The following is a 17,454-nucleotide window of genomic DNA, read 5'->3' on the forward strand; positions in this document are numbered from 1 at the left end:
TAAAAGCGCCAAAACATAAAAAAATGATATAAATGAGGTGTCGCTGTAATCGTACTGACCCGAAGAATAAAACTGCTTCATCAATTTTACCAAACGCGGAACGGTATAAACGCCTCCCCCAAAAGAAATTCATGAATAGCTGGTTTTTGGTCATTCTGCCTCACAAAAATCGGAATAAAAAGCGATCAAAAAATGTCACGTGCCCGAAAATGTTACCAATAAAAACATCAACTCGTCCCGCAAAAACCAAGACCTCACATGACTCTGTGGACCAGAATATAGAAAAATTATAGCTCTCAAAATGTGGTAACGCAAAAAATATTTTTTGCAATAAAAAGCGTCTTTCAGTGTGTGACGGCTGCCAATCATAAAAATCCGCTAAAAAACCCGCTATAAAAGTAAATCAAACCCCCCTTCATCACCCCCTTAGTTAGGGAAAAATTAAAAAAATGTATTTATTTCCATTTTCCCATTAGGGCTAGGGTTAGAGTTAGGGCTAGGGTTAGGGCTAGGGCTAGGGTTAGGGCTAGGGTTAGGGCTAGGGTTAGGGTTAGGGCTAGGGCTAGGGTTAGGGTTAGGGCTAGGGTTAGGGCTAGGGTTAGGGCTAGGGTTAGGGCTAGGGTTAGGGCTAGGGTTAGGGCTAGGGTTAGGATTAGGGTTAGGGCTAGGGTTAGGGCTAGGGCTACAGTTTGGGTTGGGGCTAAAGTTACAGTTAGGGTTTAGATTACATTTACGGTTGGGAATAGGGTTGGGATTAGGGTTAGGGGTGTGTCAGGGTTAGAGGTGTTGTTAGGGTTACTGTTGGGATTAGGGTTAGGGATGTGTTTGGATTAGGGTTTCAGTTATAATTGGGGGGTTTCCACTGTTTAGGCACATCAGGGGCTCTCCAAACGCGACATGGCGTCCGATCTCAATTCCAGCCAATTCTGCGTTGAAAAAGTAAAACAGTGCTTCTTCCCTTCCGAGCTCTCCCGTGTGCCCAAACAGGGGTTTACCCCAACATATGGGGTATCAGCGTACTCAGGACAAATAGGACAACAACTTTTGGGGTCCAATTTCTCCTGCTACCCTTGGGAAAATACAAAACTCGGGGCTAAAACATATTTTTTGTGGGGAAAAAAAAGATTTTTTATTTTCACGGCTCTGCGTTATAAACTGTAGTGAAACACTTGGGGGTTCAAAGTTCTCACAACACATCTAGATTAGTTCCCTGGGGGGTCTAGTTTCCAATATGGGGTCACTTGTGGGGGGTTTCTACTGTTTAGGTACATTAGGGGTTCTGCAAACGCAATGTGACGTCTGCAGACCATTCCATCTAAGTCTGCATTCCAAATGGCGCTCCTTCCCTTCCGAGCTCTGCCATGCGCTCAAACGTTGGTTTCCCCCAACATACGGGGTATCAGCGTACTCAGGACAAATTGGACAACAACTTTTGGGGTCGAATTTCTCCTCTTACCCTCGGGAAAATACAAAACTGGGGGCTAAAAAATAATTTTGGGGGGAAAGATTTTTTTTTTTAATTTTCACGGCTCTGCGTTACAAACTGTAGTGAAACACTTGGGGGTTCAAAGATATCACAACACATCTAGATGAGTTCCTTAGGGGGTCTAGTTTCCAAAATGGTGTCACTTGTGGGAGGTTTCTACTGTTTAGGTACATTAGGGGCTCTGCAAATGCAATGTGACACCTGCAGACCATTCCATCTAAGTCCTCATTCCAAATGGAGCTCCTTCCCTTCCGAGCCCTCCCATGCGCCCAAACAGTGGTTCCCCCCCACATATGGGGTATCAGCGCACTCAGGACAAATTGGACAACAAATTGTGGGGTCGAATTTCTCCTTTTACCCTCGGGAAAATACAAAACTGGGGGCTAAAAAATAATTTTTGTGGGAAAAAATTTTTTTTTTATTTTTACGGCTCTCCATTATAAACTTCTGTGAAGCCCTTGGTGGGTCAAAGCGCTCAGCACACATCTAGATAAGTTCCTAAGGGGGTCTACTTTCCAAAATGGTGTCACTTGTGGGGGGTTTCTACTGTTTAGGTACATTAGGGGCTCTGCAAACGCAATGTGACACCTGCAGACCATTCCATCTAAGTCTGCATTCAAATGGCACTCCTTCCCTTCTGAGCCCTCCCATGTGCCCAAACAGTGGTTCCCCCCACATATGGTGTATCATCGCACTCAGGACAAATTGGGCAACAAATTTTGGGGTCCAATTTCTCCTGTTACCCTCAGGAAAATACAAAACTGGGGGCTAAAAAAATAATTTTTGTGGGAAAAAAATTTTGTTTTATTTTTACGGCTCTGCATTATAAACTTCTGTGAAGCACTTGGTGGGTCAAAGTGCTCACCACACCTCTAGATAAGTTCCTTAGGGGGTCTACTTTCCAAAATGGTGTCATTTGTGGGGGGTTTCAATGTTTAGGCACATCAGTGGCTCTTCAAACGCAACATGGCGTCCCATCTCAATTCCTGTCAATTTAGCTTTGAAAAGTCAAACGGCGCTCCTTCCCTTCCGAGCTCTCCCATCCACCCAAACAGTGGTTTACCCCCACATATGGGGTATCCGCGTACTCAGGACAAATTGTACAACAACTTTTGGGGTCCAATTTCTTCTCTTACCCTTGGGAAAATAAAAAATTGGGGGCAAAAAGATAATTTTTGTGAAAAAATATGATTTTTTATTTTTACGGTTCTACATTATAAACTTCTGTGAAGCACTTGGTGGGTCAAAGTGCTCACCACACCTCTAGATAAGTTCCTTAGGGGGTCTACTTTCCAAAATGGTGTCACTTGTGGGGGGTTTCAATGTTTAGGCACATCAGTGGCTCTTCAAACGCAACATGACGTCCCATCTCAATTCCTGTCAATTTTGCATTGAAAAGTCAAACGGCGCTCCTTCCCTTCCGAGCTCTCCCATCCGCCCAAACAGTGGTTTACCCCCACATATGGGCTATCAGCGTACTCAGGACAAATTGTACAACAACTTTTGGGGTCCAATTTCTTCTCTTACCCTTGGGAAAATAAAAAATTGGGGGCGAAAAGATAATTTTTGTGAAAAAATATGATTTTTTATTTTTACGGTTCTACATTATAAACTTCTGTGAAGCACTTGTTGGGTCAAAGTGCTCACCACACCTCTAGATAAGTTCCTTAGGGGGTCTACTTTCCAAAATGGTGTCACTTGTGGGGGGTTTCAATGTTTAGCCACATCAGGGGCTCTCCAAACGAAACATGGCGTCCCATCTCAATTCCAGTCAATTTTGCATTGAAAAGTCAAATGGCGCTCCTTCGCTTCCGAGCTCTGCCATGCGCCCAAACAGTGGTTTACCCCCACATGTGGGGTATTGGCATACTCAGGACAAATTGTACAACAATGTTTGGGGTCCATTTTCTCCTGTTACCCTTGGTAAAATAAAACAAATTGGAGCTGAATTACATTTTTTGTGAAAAAAAGTTAAATGTTCATTTTTATTTAAACATTCAAAAAATTCCTGTGAAGCACCAGAAGGGTTAATAAACTTCTTGAATATGGTTTTGAGCACCTTGAGGGGTGTAGTTTTTAGAATGGTGTCACACTTGGGTATTTTCTATCATATAGACCCCTCAAAATGACTTCAAATGAGATGTGGTCCCTAAAATAAAATGGTGTTGTAGAAATGAGAAATTGCTGGTCAACTTTTAACCCTTATAACTCCCTAACAAAAAAAAATTTTGGTTCCAAAATTGTGCTGATGTAAAGTAGACATGTGGGAAATGTTACTTATTAAGTATTTTGTGTGACATATCTCTGTGATTTAATTGCATAAAAATTCAAAGTTGGAAAATTGCGAAATTTTCATAATTTTCGCCAAATTTCCGTTTTTTTCACAAATAAACGCAGGTACTATCAAATAATTTTTACCATTGTCATGAAGTACAATATGTCACGAGAAAACAATGTCAGAATCACCAGGATCCATTGAAGCGTTCCAGAGTTATAACCTCATAAAGGGACAGTGGTCAGAATTGTAAAAATTGGCCCGGTCATTAACGTGCAAACCACCCTTGGGGGTAAAGGGGTTAAGGGCTTCAGAGAGATCTTTTCTGAAAATAGCTGCGAGCGCACCTTCATTCCACTGAGTGAGTACGGACCACTTTCTAAATTTCTGACAATATACCTCTATTTCATCCTGACCCTGACACAGAGCCAGCAAATTCTTCTCTGCCTGATCCACAGAATTAGGCTCATCGTACAGCAATCCGAGCGCCAGGAAAAATGCATCGATATTACTTAATGCAGGATCTCCTGACGCAAGAGAAAATGCCCAGTCCTGAGGGTCGCCACGCAAAAAATAAATAACGATCCTAACTTGTTGAACTGGGTCACCAGAGGAGCGAGGTTTCAAAGCCAGAAATAGTTTACAATTATTTTTGAAACTCAGAAATTTAGTTCTATCTCCAAAAAACAAATCAGGAATAGGAATTCTCGGTTCTAACATAGAATTCTGAACCACAAAGTCTTGAATACTTTGTACTCTTGCCGTGAGCTGATCCACACATGAAGACAGACCTTTAATGTCCATTGCTACACCTGTGTCCTGAACCACCCAAATGTCTAGGGGAAAAAAAAAGGCAAAACACAGAGCAGAGAAAAAAAAATGGTCTCAGAACTTCTTTTTTCCCTCTATTGAGAATCATTAGTACTTTTGGCCTCCAGTACTGTTATGAAAGGTAATTCAGTACCACAATGGACATAGAGGTCAGCGCACATACAGTGACCTGGCAATAACCCAAAAAACAAGAACGAGCTCTGAGACGTGGGAACTCTGTTGACCGCAATCCCTAATCCTCTCCAACCACACTAAAGGCAGCCGTGGATTGCGCCTAACGCTCCCTATGCAACTCGGCACGGCCTGAGAAACTAGCTAGCCTGAAGATAGAAAATAAGCCTACCTTGCCTCAGAGAAATACCCCAAAGGAAAAGGCAGCCCCCACATATAATGACTGTGAGTTAAGATGAAAAGACAAACGTAGAGATGAAATAGATTTAGCAAAGTGAGGCCCAACTTTCTGAACAGAGCGAGGATAGGAAAGGTAATTTTGCGGTCAACACAAAACCCTAAAAAAAACCACGCAAAGGGGGCAAAAAGACCCTCCGTACCGAACTAACGGCACGGAGGTACACCCTCTGCGTCCCAGAGCTTCCAGCAAGCAGTGAAAAACAAATAGACAAGCTGGACAGAAAAAAAACAGCAAACAAATAGCAAAGAGGAACTTAGCTATACAGAGCAGCAGGCCACAGGAACGATCCAGGAGGAAACAGGTCCAATACTAGAACATTGACTGGAGGCCAGGATCAAAGCACTAGGTGGAGTTAAATAGAGCAGCACCTAACGACTTCACCACATCACCTGAGGGAGGAAACTCAGAAGCCGCAGTACCACTTTCCTCCACCAACGGAAGCTCACAGAGAGAACCAGCCGAAGTACCACTTGTGACCACAGGAGGGAGCTCTGCCACAGAATTCACAACAGGAGAGTGATGATACCTCAGGAATGGCACCAGCACGGGAGGCGAGTATAAGCTTTTTTTATTTTATCGGGGCCAAGCGCGTAGAATGAGAAGGTATTGTCCTACTAGTGGACAACCACTTTAAGTTTCAGGTAAGTATGACTCTGGGGGAAGTTTCAGTGACCGCCTTTATTTTTACCTAAACTGATCAAACTTTGGTCATGTATATAAGTTAAACATGTATTAATAAACAAGCAAATAAGCAGGAATCTTTGTTTCTCAAGATGTCAAAATTCCCGGTCTCTTGGAGTTCTGTCATCACATTTGCGGTGTAAATCTATGGATGACATATTTTATCAAGCATCAGAGACTAGCAGATTAATAATTCTACCAAAAACAGTACAGATGTCCATTTTATAAATTTCTGCCTTTGTGACTATATAATTGTTTTGTGAAACATTTGTTAATCCCCCAGCATTTCCACACTGATTACCTGTGGTAATTTTCAGTCTTAATTTACATAATTTGCAAGAGCAAATGGTGGTTGTAAATTCATTATGTTAGTCATGTAATCAATACGGTTGATTGGCTGTAGCTGTCATGTGAACTCGTGACATCATTTGGCACAGCTTTTATCTCACACATGAAGGAGCTGCCCTGACAAATTATTCATCTCCTCAGGTCACACTGAGAGAATACAACATCTACACTTTGTATATTCACTTAAACATCTCCCCCTATTATCTACAGGCAATTTGTGTTTTTCATTTTTCTTCTATTTTTTTTTTTCAAATAGCATCATCTCATCAACTTTTTTTTTTTTTAAATAGATTTTTCCTGATTGACTCATCAAGGATGAATAAGGACAGAGAAAAGATGGTGGAGAAGATATTAAAACTCACTCTAGAGATAATTTTCCATCTTACTAGAGAGGTGAGAGGCTGTGATGTCATCACATAACCTCATTATCTATGAGAATAACGAGATATGACCAGAGAATTGAGAGGCTCTGATGTCATCACATAACCTCATTATCTATGAGAATAACGAGATATGACCAGAGAGGTGAGAGGCTCTGATGTCATCACATGATGTCATTATCTATGGGAATAACGGGGATATGACCGGAGAGGTGAGAGGTTCTGATGTCAACACATGACGTCATTATCTATGGGAATAACAGGGGATATGACCGGAGAGGTGAGAGGTTCTGATTTCATCACATGACCTCATTATCTATGGGAATAACAGGGGATATGACCGGAGAGGTGAGAGGTTCTGATTTCATCACATGACCTCATTATCTATGGGAATAACAGGGGATATGACCGGAGAAGTGAGAGGTTCTGATGTCAACACATGACGTCATTATCTATGGGAATAACAGGGGATATGACCGGAGAGCTGAGAGGTTCTGATTTCATCACATGACCTCATTATCTATGGGAATAACTGGGGATATGACCAGAGAGGTGAGAGGCTCTGATGTCATCACATGACCTCATTATCTATGGGAATAACAGGGGATATGACCGGAGAGGTGAGAGGTTCTGATGCCATCACATGACCTCATTATCTATGGGAATAACAGGGGATATGACCAGAGAGGTGATGGACTCTGGAGATGTCTGTAGTGATATTATTAATGTCTCAACACTCAGGGTTACACAGTAGTGAAGACCTGTAGTGATCACTGTAAAGCCCCTGTATCTGAAGGACGGGGAGGAACCCTGAGCCCAATCCTGGAGCCTCCACCTCACCCCCGGATACATGAGGACATCAACGACCAGAAGCTCCTAGAACTCACCAACAAGATGATTGAGCTGCTGACTGGAGAGGTGACACTGCTGGGAATGCTGGGACATTATACAGGACAGCACTGGAGGATTCTGGGTGATGACGGTATCATTGTGTGTGTCAGGTTCCTATAAGGTGTCAGGATGTCACTGTCTATTTCTCCATGGAGGAGTGGGAGTATCTAGAAGGACACAAGGATCGGTACCAGGAGGTGATGATGGAGGAGCACCGACCCCGCACATCACCAGGTAATAGACAGGACTGAATACACACGGCCTATAATTCTCTGTATGTAATAATGATGTCAGTCCGGTCTGTGTCTCCTCAGTTCTCTCCAGTAAGAGGACAACCCCAGAGAGATGTCCTCCTCCTCCTCCACAGGACCATCAGGTAGGTGGAGATCTCCCTATGATGTGTAGACGGCTGTGACGTCCTTGTGTTCAGTCTTGTTTTCTCCTCCAGTATTATATGTTTTATACTTGTTTGATGAGAGCGGTGGAGACGGCAGGATCACAACTGACCACAGACATCACATGTCCGGATCTTCTCACCATTATTCCTGGGGACTTCTCTGATCAACAGGGTCTTTGACAATATTAATATTTGTTTTTCAGCTTTTGGATCCAGATAAAGATCTGAACAATAGTAATGTTCCAGAGAGAAATGTGAGGGGCAATCAGCTGTGTAAAGAGGAGACCCCTAATGTGAGGGGCAATCAGCGGTGTAAAGAGTTGACCCCTAATGTGAGGGGCGATCAGCGGTGTGAAGCGGAGACCGCTAATGTGAGGGACAATCAGCGGTGTAAAGAGGAGACCCCTAATGTGAGGGGAGATCAGCGGTGTAAAGAGGAGACTCCTAATGTGAGGGTCGATCAGCGGTGTAAAGAGGAGACTCCTAATGTGAGGGACAATCAGCGGTGTAAAGAGGAGACTCCTAACATGAGGGGCGATCAGCGGTTTAAAGAGGAGACACCTACAGGTAACCACCCAGGTGAGTAGTGACCTGCGGTTTACAGATTCTTCTCAGTCTCCAAATAAAACTATTTATTTCAGATGTCAGATATTTTAAAGAGGAACGAGAGTGTCAAGTAGAAGAAGATGCAGTAGCAGGACCATCTAAGAAAAGGAAGAAGTGCCAAATTCGTCTCTGCAAAGGCAATAAGACAAGTGATTTCTGCGAGAAGTGCCACAAAGCTGTCTGTGGAAAATGTACAAGAAAAGTGAAAATTTTGTGTAAAAAATGTCTTTAGTCGACTCAGACGATAGAAAGATAATAATAAATAAAAATGTTATTACAATTTTATTTCAATTTGGAAGTTTTTACTGTATTTCTTATGAGGGTCAAACTGACCCTTTCCAGCTGTTATAGGCATGTCAAATTATTTGTGGTTCTAGTGTTTACCCCTGTGGTAGATCGACTCACTCGGCTGGACACAGAAGTAGAAATGGAACACTGTCTCTTTAAGAACAGGCTTGGTTTATTAAATATAAATACGGAGAACACAAGCCTTGAAAAAGCGGGTTTCCACACCCGCGAAACGCGCGTCGGGGGCACTCACGCCCGGTTTTGGACTCCCCATCGTGTGCCTATAGGTGAGCACTCTTCTAGCCTCGGGATTACTATGTGTTTGATCATGGGTTACTGTGAGGCATATGGGTGTGGGTAAGCTGCCCTCATGGGACTTGCTTGTTGCAGGTATACTCGTTACTGTTTATATGGCAGCTGCCTAGCCTAGCATGCAGTGTGGAGTCCTTGGTGCTCTTATGTGTTGTTCCTGCATATAGTATGTGTTTTTTGTATATTATAATATTCAGTGTGTTAATAAATTTTCTACTTTTATATATACCTATTTGCTCTTGTGTTCTCCGTATTTATAATTGATATTTTTGAGCAGGTTTTGTTTGTGTATTGAGGCGGTTCGTGCTCTTTACAGCCATAGATGTAATACTGACATAATGTTTTTGAGGTTTCTTTGTCTAGTAATTGGTTTATTAAATGCAGAATAAACCAAGCAGCAAAAAGTTAACACGGCCCTCTGGACAAAACAGCAAAACAAAACACAGTCCTTCTCCTAGCAGGATCAGCCCACTCAGGGTTAGCAAAGTCCACGGTTTAGGTTCTTTGACACAGGCACAAACACTTACCTTCAGAGCTTCCTCTCCAGACACTGATTACAGCTGTCTGTGGACGCCAGCTACTTAAACATATCTCCCCTCCAGCACTTTATCAGTGATTTTGTCACATAACTCCTCCTGCCCAAAGCCGGGGGTTTTGGCACCTTCACGAACTAAGCAAGGGACTCTGGACAGGGCATCTGCGTTCTCATGCAACTTCCCTGGCCTGTGCTCCACCTGAAAATTAAAGTCCTGGAGCGCCAGAAACCAGCTAGTCACCCGGGCATTTTTCCTCTTATTTTCCATCATCCATCTCAGGGGGGCATGATCTGACACTAGCCTGAACATTCTGCCTAAAAGTACCTTCACACTAAACAACTTCACAACGATATCGCTAGCGATCCGTGACGTTGCAGCGTCCTGGCTAGCGATATCGTTGTGTTTGACACACAGCAGCGATCAGGATCCTGCTGTGATGTCGTTGGTCGCTGCAGAAAGTCCAGAACTTTATTTCGTCGCTGGATCTCCCGCAGACACCGCTGAATCGGCGTCACACGCAGGGCCGCGCTTAGTAACCCGATGTTTACCATGGTTACCATCGTAAAAGTAAAAAAATCAAACACTACATACTTACCTTCCGCTGTCTGTCCCCGGCGCTATGCTTCTCTGCACTCCTCCTGCATCCTGTGTCAGCGCCGGTCAGCCGGAAAGCACAGCGGTGACGTCACCGCTCTGCTTTCCGTCCGCTGTGCTCACAGCCAGTGCAGGAAAGCAGAGAGCCGGGGACAGACAGCTGAAGGTAAGTATGTAGTGTTTGTTTTTTTTACTTTTACGATGGTAACCATGGTAAACATCGGGTTACTAAGCGCGGCCCTGCGCTTAGTAACCCGATGTTTACCCTGGTTACCGGCATCGTTGGTCGCTGGAGAGCTGTCTGTGTGACAGCTCTCCAGCGACCAAACAGCGACGCTGCAGCGATCGACATCGTTGTCGGTATCGCTGCAGCATCGCTTAGTGTGAAGGTACCTTAACAGGTAGTATCTCAGGGTGTCGATTGCCCACTTGATGGCCAAGCACTCTTTCTCCATGATGGCATAGTTCTTCTCACAGGAGGAGAGTTTCTGACTCAGGTATAGGACTGGGTGTTCATCCCCATCTATTTCCTGGGACAACACAGCCCCCAACCCAACCTTGGAGGCATCCGTCTGGAGCACAAACTCCTCTGGCTGTCTGCAAAGGACGAGCTTCAACTCCTGGAATGCCATCTCAGCTTCATAGGACCATTTGACCATCGACGATTTTGTGCCCTTAAGAAGATACGTCAGGGGGGCAGCTATCATGATGAAATTCGGGATAACTCGCCACAAATCCTAGAAACACTCTAACTTGCTTTTTGGAGACCGGCCGAGGCCACTTTTGGATTGCCTCCACCTTGTCAATTTGTGGCTTTATGTCGCCCCTTCTAAAGACGTAGCCCTCTTCTTTCCTGAGAGTGCACTTCTTTAGGTTTATGGTAAACCCTGCCTTCTTCAGTGCATCCAGTACTGCCTGGACCTTCTGCAGGTGACTTCCCAATCCAGGCTGAAGATCACAATGTCGTCCAAGTAAGCGTACTTCTTGTGAGGGGCTAGGATCTGGTGCATAGACCTCTGGAAGGTAGCTGGGGCTCCTTGTTGTCCGAACGGCATGCAGGAATACTGGAAGTACCCATCAGGTGTAGAGAAGGCCATCTTCTACTTGGCACTTGGAGACAGGAGAATTTACCAGTACCCTTTCTTTAGGTCAGGGTGATGATATACAGTGGGTATAAAAAGTATTTAGGCAGCCACCAATTGTGCAAGTTCTCCCACTTAAAAAGATGAGAGAGGCCTGTAATTGACATCATAGGTAGACAACAACTATGAGAGTCACAATGAGAAAACAAATCCAGAAGATCATCTTGTCTGATTTGGCAAGATTTATTTTGCAAATTATGGTGGAAAATAAGTATTTGGTCACCTAAAACATGTGAGATTTCTGGCTGACCTGTAACTTCTTCTTTAAGAGGCGCCTCTCCGCGTTTGCATGCGTGCGTTTTTGCATGCGTTTGCGGTTGCAGACACGACGCTGCAGACTCAACCGCAAATGTGAAACTAGCCATAGCTGACAGGTAGGGCAGGATCGGCAGTAATTAACAATGCCAGTAAAACCTCTGAAGAACTCGTTCTTGTGTTTTATCTCTGCCTAGATGCCGACCCCAGACATAAGCATGGGCCAGATCTAGTACCATAAGTCTATAGGGTCCCAGGACTAACAGCTGCTCTAATACTTCCCATCGCTATTTAGTGACCCGATATAGCTACTCCCCATTGACCGCAAATGTCACGATCCATTTTTGGATCTGTGGCAGATTTGGCCTTTCATGTTAAAACTTTTTTCCTTTCAGGCCATCGTGGGCTAACGTCTGTTTTACCCCCCTCATCCCCCGGTGGCCGCTGGTGTAATTACATTGCTGCCTATTCTGCTGATGTGGTTGGTGGCCACTCCCACCATCCTTCAAAAGGTCACCTGATGCATCAGCTGACTATTGGTTATACAGGTCCTTTTGGATACCAACCGTGCTGAAGACTGGAGGTTGCTGGTTCAGTGGTGCTTCAGTTGAATGCTGTAATTTGGTGCCTTACTCTGCTGTGCCGTGCATTTCAGCAGAGAAAAGCTAAAGCTAAGTGTTGTTTTGTGTTTCCTTTTCCCTGTGGTGTTTATCTTTCCATACCTTGTGTTGTTTTAGTGCAGCGGTGGGACCAGTGTCTTTACTTGCCAATTCCCTACCTAGGGATAGGAGCAGGGCAAGTGAGGGATTAGGTATCCTGCTCGGCGAAGGGGTGAAAGAACCCATATAGGGACGTTAGTAAGAGCAGGGCACATCCTCAGGTGAGTGCAGGAGGTGTCCATTTCCCCATTCCCTATTGTCAGGGACCACCAATGTTATTGTGTCCCCGAAGTACCCTTGTGTGTTTCGCCATTTTGTGACCATCCCCTCGTTGGGTCATGTCACGCTAGGACAGTCACTTCATGACAGCAAAGTACAGGAACCTGGTGTTAGCCCCCTGCTCTTGGGCAATCCCATTTATCACAGTCACATTTTCAAGTACATTTTTTTAATGTTAGATCCTGCATTTGGGCAGTCACACAATTCCCCCAGTTCAGGAATTTCGGCCTCACTGGTCACCATCTCGTCTTCGTCACCAGCCAGGACACACAAGGAGAACTTATCCACCTCTGTGATGGGGTTTTCTCAGAGTTGAGCTGCCTCCTGTCTACATCCCTTGGTATCCCCGCCTTTCCTCACAAGTCCCAGAAAATACTGAAGTCCTCCCGATTATCACGGGGTGTAGCAAACCTTCGACTACCCCGACCTCTTTATAAACCCTCTGGCGACGGGATAATCCTTGGCATCCCTGTGGATATAGCGGACACCCACATGCTTCCCTAGATCAACTGGTGGGGAAATGTGGCCCTTCTTATTATGTGTCGTCACCTGGACTTGGGGGAGGGGCTGCCGACTTTCCACAAACCGCCTCTGCAAGCAAGTCAATCTGCTGCTGGTGCTGCTGTATAAGCAGCTGACTGGTCTCTTGTTGTGCCATATGTTGCTGCTGTAATTTCTGCTGTGCTTGTAGCAGATGTTTGAGGAGGTCCTTCATCTTGCCTGACGTCTTATGCTGGCTGGTGGCCATCACATGTGTTCGCTGGGGACGTTGCCCGCACTTCTAACACCACCTGTGGTAGATCGTCCCACTCGGCTGGACACAGGTAGAAATGGAACACTGTCTCTTTAAGAACGGGCTTGGTTTATTAAATGCAGCATAAACCAAGCTGGAAAAAAAGTTAACACGGCCCTCTAGACAAAACAGCAAAACAAAACACAGTCCTTCTCCTAGAGAGGATCAACCCGCTCAGGGTTAGCAAAGTCCATGGTTCAAGTCCTTTAACACAGGCACAAACACTTCCCTTCAGCACTGCTGCCTTTGGAGGCCAGCTACTTAAGCCCCAGACCATGTGACTCCTCTCTCCCCATGACTGATCACATGAATGTGACATCACAGAGGTCCTGTCAGCTCACGGCGGTGCCGGCTCTGCAAGTGGAGATAAGGTGGACATCCTCCTACCCGCTCTATTTATGTCCACATACAAACCAGCTCATTCTGCAACTTAGCTAAACCCTCACAACACTTAGTGTGCTGGAGGAAAAACTCTGGGTTTTATATCACTGACACCATTAGGCGCAGTGAAAGATGTCTCCCCTCCAGCACTTTACAAGTGATTATGTCACACCCTTCATCCTAAGAAACCAAGAAGCTTAGAAAACACAAAACATGGAGACTTAACAAGTAAAAACAGGAGATGGGTTATTACTGCTCTGAGTGTCAGTAGTGCTGCTCCCCATGGACTCTGAGGAGGAGACCTAGAGGTAGACCATCATTAGTAGTGTCGGACTGGGTGCCAAGGGCCCACAAGTAACATTGACTTTGGGAGGCCCACTTTTAATAATAATAATAATAATAATAATAATCTTTATTTTTATATAGCGCAGCGCTTTACAGTTTTTGCACACATTATCATCACTGTCCCCGATGGGGCTCACAATCTAGATTCCCTATCAGTATGTCTTTGGAATGTGGGAGGAAACCGGAGAACCCGGAGGAAACCCACACAAACACGGAGAGAACATACAAACTCTTTGCAGATGTTGTCCTGGGTGGGATTCGAACCCAGGACCCCAGCGCTGCAAGGCTGCAGTGCTATCCACTGAGCCACCGTGCTGCCCACCTGTATGCAAATTTTCCACTTCCCTCATTCACAAATGTACCTATGCTTCTATATAAAAGTTTACTGGGTAGTTTGGTAAATGAATAATGCTACTTTTTATGTACAGAGTAAATAAAGTGAATTATACCAAGTACTGCCCATACAATGGGGTTGGGGTCACATATCTGCACAAGGGCCCACCGTGGGATTCCCCTGTTCCTCTATGGGCCAGTCCGAGCCTGTTAGCACATAACAAACCACATCAATAGAGTGAAAGATGAGTATCACCTCTAAAAGGGGATCTGTCACCAGAACAAAAGTGGCCAGTTTTTACTCTTGTCTTATTCTTGATGCTGCCCTGAGTATTATGTTTATTAAACTGAGTGTGTCAGCATGTATTTGCTATGTAATCTGAGAGAAGCATGACCTAGGCACGGAGAGCCTGATTTCAGCGGTGTCACTTTCTTGCCTGCTTGATGTAGTTTTGATAGAATCCTTGTTTTCTCTGCTGTAGATGTAGCAGGGTGCAGAATGCTGAATTCTGTATTACTCTGCCCACACCACTGATTGGCAGGTTCCTGAGTACACTGTCACCAAGCTACCAATCAGTGGTGGGGGCGGGAGTAACATAGATTAGCTGGACTGCCTGGCATGCAACACAGTCATCTAATGATCAGCTCCTGCTGATAAAACACTGATTGTATTGAAACTACAGCAAGCTGCTGAGCATGTGACACATTGCTAGAATAAGGGTCTTAGCCCCTACATCAGGCTTCTCTCGGATTAAATAGCAAACACCTTCCGGCAGATTCCCTTTAAAGAACAAGTATATTAACATGCTTCTTTTTTGTTGTTGCAAGATAACGTGAAATGGAAATTTATTTAGTTTTTTTGTTACTATTTTTTCTTTAAAGAAAACTTAAAAAATTGTCAATTTTTTTAAACTTTATTTTTCTTGTAGAAAGGTAATACAGCTTATTTTGGTGACCATTTGTCTTTTTGATCAATTTTTTTAAATTTCATTTCATGTGAGGCGGAAATAATAATTGTTCTAAAGAATATAAATATTGATTTTCATGTTCTATAATTTCAAAATAATAAACACAATCTTATTTTTTGGCAGACGACTGTACTTGGAGCTCAGAGGAACATCTATCTTTAGATTTCAAAGAAGATAATTGTGATATTATACTTCATACCTATGAAGAGCATGCCATTATCTCGGATATATCTTCAGACCTTCACATGCAATATCAGTCATCTAATCCTTCCAAACAAGTTCTATCTCCTAATTCATCAGAAAATGTTAACCAAAAAAAAAGTCACAGAAAAGGTGTTCAACATCAAAGAACTCACACAGGGGAGAAGCCATATTCATGTTCAGAATGTGGAAAATGTTTTACTTGGAAATCACGGCTTGCTGCACACCAAAAATCCCACTCAGGGGAGAAGCCATTTACATGTTCAGAATGTGGAAAATGTTTTACGCAGAAATCAAAGCTTGTTGCACATCTAAAAACTCACACAGGGGTGAAGCCATTTTCATGTTCAGAATGTGGAAAATGTTTTACTTGGAATTCACAGCTTGTTGCACATTTAAAAACTCATACAGGGGAGAAGCCATTTTCATGTTCAGAATGCGGTAAATGTTTTACTTGGAAATCAAAGCTTATTGTACATCTAAAAACTCACAAAGGGGAGAAGCCGTATTCATGTTCAGAATGTGGAAAATGTTTTACTCAGAAATCAGATCTTGCAAGACATCATAGAATTCACACAGGAGAACCATTTTTATGTTCAGAATGTGGAAGATGTTTTATTTGGAAATCACAGTTTCATGCGCATCTAAAAAATCACAGAGGCGAGAAGCCATATCCATGCTCAGAATGTGAAAAATGTTTTAATTGGAAATCACATCTTCTTGTACACTTAAAGTCTCACACAGGGGAGAAGCCATTCTCATGTTCAGAATGTGGGAAATGTTTCACTCAGAAATCAGGTCTTGCTAGACATCAAATAATTCACACAGGGGAGAAGCCATTTTCATGTACCGTATGTGGAAAATGTTTTAACGAAGGGTCACTTCTAAATGCACATCAAAGAACTCACACAGGAAAAACATTTTCATGTCCAGAATGTGGAAAATGTTTTATGCTCAAATCAAATCTTTTTAAACATCAAAAAACTCATGCAATGGAGAAGCCATTCTCATGTTCAGAATGTGGGAAATGCTTTTCCAAAAAATCAGTTCTTGCTAGACATCAAATAATTCACACAGTAGAGAGGCCATTCTCATGTACTCTGTGTGGAAAATGCTTTAAACAAAAGTCAGTATTAATTGTACATCAGCGAACTCACAAAGAAAAAACATTTCCATGCCCACAATGTGGAAAATGTTTTAGTCACAAATCAAATCTTTTTAAACATCAAAAAAACCACACAGGGGAGAAGCCATTTACTTGTTCAGAATGTGGGAAATGCTTTGCCAAAAAATCAGTTCTTATCAGACATCAAATAATTCACACAGGGGAAAGGCCATTTACTTGTTTTGATTGTGGGAAGTGTTTTACACAAAAATCAATCCTAGTTAGACATCAGAGAATTCACACAAAGTAGATGCAAGTTTTTTAAATTTTTTAATTGAGAAACGGTACAAGATAAAATACAATGGTCATTTTCACGGTAAAGTTCGATGTCGTAAAAAAAAATTGATGGTTAAGAAATTTATGAAGCTGCCAATAAACAAACAGAATATAGATAACATCGATATATCATCCTGATGCACAGAACATTATACACTGTGTGCAGAATTATTAGGCAAGTTGTATTTTAGAAGATTATTTTTATTATTGATCAACAACTATGTTCTCAGTCAACCCAAAAGACTCATAAATATCAAAGCTTAATATTTTTGGAAGTTGGAGTGGTTTTTTTTTAGATTTGGCTATCTTAGGAGGATATCTATTTGTGCAGGTAACTATTACTGTGCAGAATTATTAGGCAGCTTAATAAAAACCAAATATATTCCCATCTCACTTATATAGCCCCCTTTCTTTATGGTGACACTCAACAGCCTTCCATCCATAGATTCTGTCAGTTGCTTGATCTGTTTACGATCAACATTGAGTGCAGCAGCCACCACAGCCTCCCAGTGTTCCGAGAGGTGTACTGTTTTCCCTCCCTGTAGATCTCACATTTTATGAGGGACCACAGGTTCTCTATGGGGTTCATATCAGGTGAACAAGGGGGCCATGTAATTATT

At 43.2% G+C, this 17,454-nt stretch overlaps 1 protein-coding gene across 1 annotated transcript in view; it reads left to right on the forward strand.

Moving 5' to 3' along the window:
- The window catches only part of LOC138658168 (zinc finger protein 850-like), a 111,158-nt gene extending 94,219 nt beyond the window's left edge, over positions 1–16,939 (forward strand). The window contains exons 9-14 of the mRNA XM_069745846.1: positions 6,324–6,426; positions 7,155–7,331; positions 7,415–7,538; positions 7,619–7,680; positions 7,905–8,280; positions 15,316–16,939. Coding sequence (XP_069601947.1) covers positions 6,324–6,426; positions 7,155–7,331; positions 7,415–7,538; positions 7,619–7,680; positions 7,905–8,280; positions 15,316–16,808 — 2,335 coding nt within the window. The 3' untranslated portion in view covers positions 16,809–16,939. The remainder of the gene's footprint in view (positions 1–6,323; positions 6,427–7,154; positions 7,332–7,414; positions 7,539–7,618; positions 7,681–7,904; positions 8,281–15,315) is intronic.
- The last annotated feature ends 515 nt before the right edge of the window (positions 16,940–17,454 follow it).

Source organism: Ranitomeya imitator, chromosome 1, assembly GCF_032444005.1.
Source record: "Ranitomeya imitator isolate aRanImi1 chromosome 1, aRanImi1.pri, whole genome shotgun sequence".
Lineage (NCBI taxonomy): Eukaryota > Metazoa > Chordata > Amphibia > Anura > Dendrobatidae > Ranitomeya > Ranitomeya imitator.